Below are 9,804 nucleotides of genomic sequence, written 5' to 3' on the forward strand. Positions count from 1 at the left end.
CTACTGTGTTTCTCTAGTGAATTTTTATATCAGTTATTGTACATTGCAACTCCAGAATTTCTTTTTGGTTCTTTTTTATAATTTCTCTCTTTAATGATGTTAATTTGTGGAGACATTGTTCTTATACTTTCCTTTATTTCTTTAGATTTGGTTTCTTTAGTTTCTGAACATACTTAAAATAGCTAGTTTAAAGTGTGCATTGCAGAGAGAGTTTTTTTTCTTGACTGTACCCACGTGGGGTAGAGCTTCCAAAACACTGAACTTGGGAGAATGGGAAAAAGGAGCAAATTGTGGCTGAAATGCCAGACTCAGCTCTGAGAATTGGTAGATTTTCTTGAATAAATGTTTTTTCCATTTGACCTATGCCTTTTGACAGTTTTTTTAAAAACAATTTTCTGTAGCTAAATCTTTAGCGCACTGGGGAGAGGATTCTCAACCACCATTCTGGAGGTCTTACTTTTGATTACTCAGTTAATTTTAATAGTATGTATTACAATGTATAGTCTCATATAATGCTTCTCAACCATTTCTGAGTACCAAAGTCTCCTGGAATGCCTGTTAAAATATCAAATTCTGGATATATAAATCTATTCCTTTTTTGAATTTGTCTACACTGCATTATGGCAGATATATTTCCTCTTCAAAAGAAACATTTGTTTTTGGATACTGAGTATGGTCAGCCTCACCTTGAGATATCCTATTCCGTTTTTTTCACTTAGCCATTAAAGCCAGGTGTGATTTATGATTTGCCCAAAAACACTCTGCTTTTTGAATGATACCCCTGAAGTTTGTTTAACTGTTGGTTATTTCATTTTTCTTGGTATTATATATAAGCTGTGCTGTAAGAAAATGATGGAAAAATGTTAGAGCTTGTCTGCATTTTTGTTTTGTTTTTGTTTAATGGATCATGTCTTGCTTTCCTGAAAGGGAGGCTAGAACATAATATTAGAGCTTAAATAAAGAAGATAACCTCATGAAGTCATCAGAGATGTAAACAAAGCATTCCAGCAATGGTATATAGTTGAAAAATTAAAGTTTTTATTTATAAGAGTTTCTCCTCCTTTAAAATTTTTTCGAAATACATCTTTTTGACCAAAAGTGAGTATGATAATAATCTTTCCTAGAATTAAAATTAATTCAACAACTAATTTTTTGAGCGTGTCTTCTTGAGTATTGCTTTTGGCTCTGGTAAACACAGCAGAAATGGGATATATTTAAGTGATAATACTTTATTATTTTTTTTTATTAGAATAAACTTTTAGAAGTGAAATGTGGAGGGGGGACACAGCTGTCCTGAAAGGTTATTGAGAACTACTCATAACAGTGCTTGAGAGAACATAAGCTTGGACTGTCATGAATGTCCTTTCAAGTCTTGCCCTTGTAATTCTGTTTGCATGAACAATTTTGCTCCAGTGAACCATGGAAAACCGTACTGTTTGAAAAAGCACAACTCTTTGACCTAAAAAGCTTCTTGACCTTGTACTGTGCCTATTTGAATAACAAGTTTTTAAATTGGCTGATGTCATTCATTTTACTTGTACTATTTTATCTCCTAACTACTCCCTTGTGTCTTGATTGATAGAAAATATCTTAAGAAGAGGTGACATTTTAAAGGATAATTTATTCTTATTCAGGCTTAGCATATAGAATCTTGAAGACAGAAAAGAGAAGAAAAGAAGAAATGATGGAAGAAATGTTGAATAAAGGTGATACAAAAGTAAAAAGGGTCAGTTACTGCAGGTAGTCCTATAAAAGGAGAAGCTTGGATTAGGTCAGTAATGAGAAGTATTCCTTCCTACTTTCATGTTAGCAGAGGTGAAAGAATATGTGTAATTATGGGATGACAGTACTTTCCACATTTCAAATTGTTTAAAAATGGAGCGATAAGCCAATTAACACTTATTTAAGCACTTTTTCTCAGGTTATTATTATTCATCTTCTATCCATCACCTACTGGAGTTATTCCCAGTTAAAGGAAAAGCTCCAGAGAGTAACCCAGGGGATTGTAGAGTAGTGAGTCTAATTTCTGTACCAGCAGGTTGGATGAGATTTTATTAATATTTGGGATTATAGGTTACTTAAGCCAGCACATAACATACTCTGAAAAGAGCAACATGATTAGCAAAAAACACTTGTGCCTGACAGGTATGTTCTTTACATTTGCTATAGCAACAGATCTGTACTAAACAATTTTTCAAAGTTTTTCTTTTTTGTTGATTAGCTTTGTCACTGTTCTTTGTGCTTTGCTAATATGAATTCATTTAATCCTAAACAGTCTCATGCAAATGAGAAACCTGAAATTCTGAGAGCAGAGCTATTGGGACAGTTGGATTTGAACCCAGTCAATGGTTGTGCAAGTTCCAGTGACTCATAATAGAGATGTAGTTAATTAAAAATAACACATAAAATGATTTCACTCCTTATTCATTACCCAGCCTTTTAGCAAGACTTCATTCTCTAATTCTTTCTTAATTGGTTGTCTTTCATCATCAGACAGTTTTTGTTTTATTCTCACTCCTCTAAGAAAGACTCCTGGATGGTGTATTCAGTTTGTTTGTATTTGAGAAGCTTTACCCATTTCCTTTTACTGGAATGACATCTTGGCTGGGTATAACATTCTTGAATATTGCTATGGAAAAGTCTGTGCCAACCTGATACCAGGAGTGATTGGCTTTTAAATCTCCTTAAGGTACCTGGAATATTCTTTTCTCATCCTTGAGGGTCAGTAGTTTAACAATAAGGAGTTGAATGTATTTAATTTTGTATCTCTTCTGAAACCCAGTGTTCTCATTAACTTTGTAGATTATTTTCTCACTTTCAAGGAACTTTTAAAATAATTATCAATATACTTTTAGTTACCTAAGTTGAATTCTTTACCTCAGGATACTAATTATGCTTATGTCAGAAGGTCTGAAATCCATATGCTCTTTTTTTCCCCCCTCATCTTATTGTGGTAATATCTTTGAGTTCTTATTTCATTGAATATTCATTTTATTATTTAGTTGTTTTGAGGTTTCTATTTATTTTGTTCTATTATGAGCTTTTTAAAGTGCTTTATTTTGGTTAGGGGGTTAGATGAGTGCTGCCTAAACTAAAAATTTAAAAACAAATTTATAAATCAGTTGCAGGGGAAAGTATATAGAGGAGTTTCTAACTTTTTACCAAGGCCTTTTGAGTTATAAAATGCTAAGCTATTGCTGAAACTGGAAAATCTTGAGAGGGTAGAAATACATAAAAAGAAGTGACAGGTAAGTTTATCTGGATGTTTGTGGTTAATGCCTTGAATTTAAGGCATCGCTTGTGCTGCTATCTTTATTTGGTCATCTTCAATATATTATATGAATACATAAGATTAGCAGTGAAGTATACATCTGAAACATAATTAAAATATAGATATATAGAAATATCAAATGAGCAGAATATAGAAAAGCAAGTGTGTGCCTATAAAACCAAATATTTTCTGGGCATCTTACATTCTTAGTTTTAGGCAAGTAATTTTTTTCTTTATTTGAAACAAAATTAATGTCTTTAAAAATAATTTACTTTCATTAGTGTATGTATAATCTGACATTGTGAAGCCCTAAAGTTTTATATGTAGTTTTTAATAGTTTTTTTTCTCTCATTGCAGTGTTCATAGTAATGTTTCAACTCAGAGTAATGGCTCCCAGCAGGTAAGACTTCTTAATATTAAGCTTCTAATGCATTAGAACACCGTAGTTAATTATAACAAAATGTGGTATTGTTAATTGACTTTTCATAGGGGTGTAACTTTGGGGAAGTTTTATGCGTTTTCTTTATCTGTAAAATGGCTCAGTAATGGGAAATCCTCTGTTATTTTATTCTCTAAGATGTTATAAATAGAATAGGTATCTATAAAACATACTCTGTTCCTGTAAATCCTATAAAATGAATAAAATATAAATATTCAGTTAGGTTATTGTTTCTAAAGTGATATATAATATTCAAGAATTCGTTTATATTTCTTCCCTATATAGATAATATTCAATTTCAGTGTTCTTTTTATTAGATCTTTTATCTAGGCAGAATAGATGATTTTTATAATTTGTGTCCAAAGGCTTGGGGCATGAGATCTGCTGTGTTTGCAACTCCTTCCGTTCCCTCTGGTCCTGTGCTGGTGGAGATAGAGAATCTTCCAAGAAATCCTGGGACAGACCAGCATGATAGGAAATGGTTTGTTAATTCCTTAAACCAAATAAAATATTGCTTGTTTAATGATAGTCTAATTTCCCAGCCATAATTGTGGAGTACTTTAAATATGATTGAAAGCAAATTATTCATATTTGTAATCTGAAAAGAAGCATGTTATTAAGTAGTTATAGGGATTAAGAAGATAAGAGATGTGGATGAAAAAGCTCCAGAGTGCAGTCTATGAAGAACATCAGACCCCTCTCCTTATTTTGGTTAGCATCATCTGGAAGTGGTAGGGGATTCTCTGTTAAAAAAGACTTTAGTTTTAGTCAGCAGAACCTTTTCCCAGATCCATAAGGAAAATGTGCTTGTTACATGTTATTCCACACTACATAATGCTGCTTTGGATGTGTTTCCTTCATTGAAGACTGAAGATAAAGCAAAAGGGAAACATGATTATAGTCCAGTAAAACAAAGCATGGAATACTCCATTTTGGGAGATAGAGAGATAATTTGATCACAGGGAAGATAATTCATTTGTTTAGATTTCCAGGCTTTTTTTTTTTTTTCTTTAGATTAATAGGAAGTACACAAATATGGATACTTTGTGGCTATTGGGGTTAATCATTGGGGTTCATTCTTTCCCAAATATATATGCCTGCAGGGGGGTGTTCCTTGGGAATTATTTGATTGCGTGGTCATGTTGGTTGCCTCATCTGTTCAGGCTTTGTGTCTTATTTATGAAATGAACTTTAATAATTCATAGGATTTTTCTCTTTTTCTCTTGCTCTTAGTTTATTTCCTACCTGAAATCTAATGAGTTTCTGTGGTGATCTCAAGGTTTTGGTCAGCTTTCTGTGCAACCAGTTCTTCCTTCATGGTGGTGGGTCAACAGTGGTTGGTGATCATTTTTAGTCTCTTTGCTATGCAATTGTATTTCACTGTTATTTTGGCTTAACTAACTGCAAGGTGCTTTGCTCTTGATGGTTGGGCATATATTTACTTCAGTTCCAAACAACTTGATTAGTTTCTAAGATTGAGGGATTTCTCCCCCACCATTTTTTTTCTTTTCTACATGGCAGTGTGGTGGAGGTACTCGTGTGTATGTGCATGTGGGCACACGATTAAAATATGAACAGCGAGGCTTCTAAGTGTCAAATTTTAGTCTTTATTTTTTAAGCCATTAAAAAAATTTCTTTAATTTCTTACTGAAAATGAAAACACAGCTCTAGTAAGCAGCTGCCTTTTATCTCCTTGATGTTATCACAGAATCTTTTTGGAAAGGAAAGATAATACTGAGACTTCACCTATAAAAGAACTCCCTTAATATGTGCTTACCTTTTATATATAATGGAATGAGAGTCTGGTTTTTTTGCATCCTGTATTATGACACTAAATCATTATTGACTTTTCCAATTTTTGTGTGTATATATATATATATATATTTAAATGTTTGATTTGTTAGGCACTACTCAGTTCCTTTTGTGCAGCCTTTAGAAAGAGAGACTATTGAATCAGAGTATTGACTTTCAAGAAAAATGAAAAATTTGGAGCTGTGTGTCCTTCTTTTATGTAATTGTGCTGAGACCTCTTTTGCTGAAATGGAGTAAAATGGTGGTCCTTAAACCTAATGAGCCTCCGTATGTTGACAGTGTCATGGAACTGATTATACAACTGGCATGTCTTAGAGCTAATGGGTTCCCCAGCCTTAATTTAAAATACATTTTGCATTTCATTCTTTGCTTCTGCATGCTTTGATTCTTATTAATACTTTTAAATTAATATGGAAGAGTCCTCCTTTAGAAAGCGATACATTAATAAAATTTGAAAATGCTCACTAGGTTTGAACAGTTGGGCAGAGTAATGGACTATTCTGTTTCTGGCAGATAACTTGTAACCAGTTTAAACCTACTCCCTGTTCAGTTCTTTAGCTTTTTCTTCCTAGTATCTTCTAAATGATACCATTATTTTAGTGAATGATTTAGTATATCAATAACTTAGAATTATCCAATAACGATTGAGAAACAATTCCTTTTAAGTTCGTTAAACCATTTATAAAAACAAAAGCAAAACTGAATATTTGGAAAATCTTGCATACTTCGAGAAGAACATAAACCTAATTTAATTTCCTAAATTTTCAGAGATCCTACCTATATTTAAGGGTTATGAATTTTTTGGGTTAGAACTGATGAACAAATTGTATTTTAGTTGAAGAAAAGATGATCATTTCATTGTTAACAAAAAGGCTTCAAGTTTGTTCTAAGAAATCGTTTTAGCTAATTCTTTTCAGTTTCCCTAAGGAAAAATGGTGAAGATGCATGTTTTGGTTTAGTTAGAAAAATACTGTATTTAAATACCTCTTAAATATGTGCTGCCTTTTTTGCCATGTCACAAAACCTTGATTTTCTGAACCTTGACAAATGTTTTCTTTCTGCTAGAGGACTCTAATCATTTCTAACCAGGAACTGCTTTTATGCATGTTTCATTGCCATAGTTCTGTAGGCCTATTCTATAACACTGTGTAAGGTACCTAACATGCTTATTAAACTGTTTCTTGGGGAGAGGGGCTTACAATCTCATCACGTTATCTGTACCTGTCGAATTTCATTCTGAAGTTCCTGTGAACTTTGATTATAGAAGGAACAATGATTCTCTTGTTAATTGGGAACACTGATGTAAAATTACATAGACTCTGAGGATAGATTTTTTTTTTTTAAATGGTCATTCTGAATTTTGTTTCCCGGATTTCAGTTTTATGAAATCACTTAATTTGGGGAATAATTTTCACAATTGCCCTTTTCTATAAATCTTTGTCTTTATGTAGAATTAATTGTCCCATCAAATATTTGAATTAAGTAGATTATAAATGTTTTTTTATCTTATTAGACCCTCAAACAACATATTTCTGCCTTGATTTTGGTAGCAGCATCAGGGACAGATACAAAGTGTCTTGTTCTCTATGAAATTTTCTATTTATTTAATTCACTTAACTGACTCTGATACTTAAACATATTTCCTTTCCATATTGATGTTTTCTGCTACATGTAACTTTGTGGATTTCCTTTCCTTTGTTATTGAATGTGATTGCATGAAATAGATGTTGATAACTACTCATAGCAGTCAGTGATGCATGCTGGTCACATTGCTTTTCTCCTTTATTATCTCTTACACATCCATTATCTCCTATTCCTATTGACTAACTGTGCTCCCCTCCCACTCCCAACCATCCAGGCTCTCTGCTGCCAGTGACTGCTGTCAACGTGGTGGAAACCAGTGGAACACAAGGGCCTTGTCCCCACCCCAGCCTGCACATAGAAACTACACTGACTTTGTCCATGAGCACAATGTGAAGAATGCAGGAGTCCATCATGATGTTCATTTTCCTGGCCATGCAGCCATGACTGATATATGAGTGTTTAGCTTCTTAGGCATTGGGACTTTTTGTTGTGCAAGTGATGGTATAGAAGTTGATGGTATTCATTCTCTAGCGTTTATAGAGGATTGATCACATTAGGAGAATTTGGGAGAAGTTATTTTGTATTGAGTCACTAGTTGTGTAGTGTTTGTAATTGAAATCTTCTGTGAAAGGAAAAAGGATCTGAAGAAGCTATGTGTCATTAATGATAATGACCAATGTTTTGGTATTGAGAGGGTATGTATATCATTGTAATTTTGGAAAGGTTTTTCATGATATTAACATGTTATCATATCACTCATAAGATGTCTCCAGAGGTTTGTGTTTGTGAATAAGCTGTTCTCCTTTCACCGTAATTCATGCCATCCAAATAGATTGAGGTTAAAAGAATCAGACACACTAAAAACACACTCAATAGAAGCATATCCAGGCACAATATATCAGTCTTTAGTGACATTTTTATAAAACTGCTCTTATATACTATTTTTAATACTTCTGAAGTGACCCATGCCTTAATTTCAGTTAAGTCCTTAAGATTCTATAATTATAATTAATGTAATTTTAAATTAAAAACTTTAATAAACACAAATATTTTAATTTACCAAAAGGTCTAGAAGTCCCATTAATAATGTTATTCATGTAGAGAGATAAATCTGAATGGTTACTTTTGTATGATTAACTAGTTAATCTGTGGTTAACTAAATGGTTTCATCACTACCGAATGGTTGTAAAAATGACAAATATATTTACTTTTGTCCTTTAACTCTTCTCTTTCATCTCATGCATGCGATAGAGATTTCCCAGGTTTGCAACAGCCTCATAATCTGGCCTTGTACAACCTTTAAAATAAAATTCTGAAGCCTAAACTGTACCACTTTTAAATGGATTGGATATATTACTATTTTTGGTCCTTTACAAACTTCAAAATGTAATTAGCCAAGCCCTTTGGTTCAGTTCATAGAAGCAAATTAGCTGGAAAAAGTACATTTCTGCTGTAATGGGAACTGATGTAAGGGAAGCATTTCTTTTGTCTTTTTTACAGTTTTTAAAAATTTTAACAAAATTCCTGAACTTTTAAACTCTGTAGTAATTTAAAGATATTTTGTAGTCTGAGAATTCATAATACCTTAAGATAATGAAGTTTCATTATAGACAACTTAACCCGTTTACCATCCTGCTCAATCCAAAGATAAAGGTTTTAGAAGGCTTTATTACTGGACTCTTGGTTACAAGTATAATACATCTTCTCAATAGAATACATAAGTAAGCAGAACTAGATAATATTCAGAGAATGAAATTTATAGGTAGGTTTCAATGTGTGAGTTTATCACAGTCATGTATAAGGCATGGATGCTCAAAGTATTCTTTAATGCATCCTGTAAATATGAACAAATACCTACCTTAAATATCTACCAGATACCTGGCTATCTACCTCTTTAAGTCTGTCATCATTTTTTTTATATTTAAAAATAGCCACTAATGTATGTCCCTTATAGTTTTAGATTTTATATAGCTTCAGATTATAATTGTCAAGTATTGTCGATGGTGATCTCTTTCTTAAAAGAAAGGAATTTGAGTCATAACAATTTAAGCACAGAAAACCTGATTTGTGCCATTCAAGAATAGTCTTCATAGGTGTGAATATGATTAAGAACCTACTATTTCTATAATAGAAACCAAAGAGGCATAATAATAAAGCTTTTCTGGTTGTTTAGAAAGTTCCAAGGTTTGACTTCTCTCACTTTAAAATTAATCTTGATATCTGAAGGTCAGCCTCATACGAATCTCAGCAGAGTATTAACTTTGGGAAATGCGAAGGGATTGTAATTGAAGTTTATATTGAAAGTAGTCATTTGTATACCTAGAATTCGAGTAAATCAACAGTTACATTTAAAGTAATGGAAAAATTATATCAGTTTTTCTTTCTTTGAAACCTTGTTATATAATACCTCCTTTGTAAATTCTCGATGATAGAAACTAGGTTGGAGGGGTGATGGGGGAAGAAAGCAGCAAAATGGAGTTGGGGAAGTAAAGGGCTAAGACTGGATGGTAGTAGAAACAAATTTATTTTACAGAAGTTCCCATATGCTCCAGGATTTAATATTAAATGTTATGAATACTTGTTACTGATGTTTTCAAGATGGTTATACATGAAGACTTTACAGGTAGCTCACCCTAAATTAAATAGTCAACATATTTATACTCTTCTTTTTTGTGTGTGTTTAAAAGGTTAGTGATCA

The 9,804-nt window shown here is 32.6% G+C and overlaps 1 protein-coding gene across 6 annotated transcripts in view; it reads left to right on the plus strand.

The window, feature by feature from the left end:
• Window positions 1–9,804, plus strand: part of EPB41L5 (erythrocyte membrane protein band 4.1 like 5) — a 152,691-nt gene that overhangs the window by 54,468 nt on the left and 88,419 nt on the right. For 5 of the 6 annotated variants that reach the window (XM_011366100.2, XM_023534120.1, XM_011366101.2 and 2 more), the window contains 2 exons: window positions 3,629–3,671; window positions 4,076–4,191. In XM_011366100.2, coding sequence (XP_011364402.1) covers window positions 3,629–3,671; window positions 4,076–4,191 — 159 coding nt within the window. Of the gene's footprint in view, window positions 1–3,628; window positions 3,672–4,075; window positions 4,192–7,380; window positions 8,436–9,804 lie in introns of those variants that run through there. The other variant, XM_011366103.2, reaches the window with a different exon arrangement.

The sequence above is a fragment of the Pteropus vampyrus genome, unplaced genomic scaffold, assembly GCF_000151845.1.
Source record: "Pteropus vampyrus isolate Shadow unplaced genomic scaffold, Pvam_2.0 Scaffold120, whole genome shotgun sequence".
Taxonomy (NCBI): domain Eukaryota; kingdom Metazoa; phylum Chordata; class Mammalia; order Chiroptera; family Pteropodidae; genus Pteropus; species Pteropus vampyrus.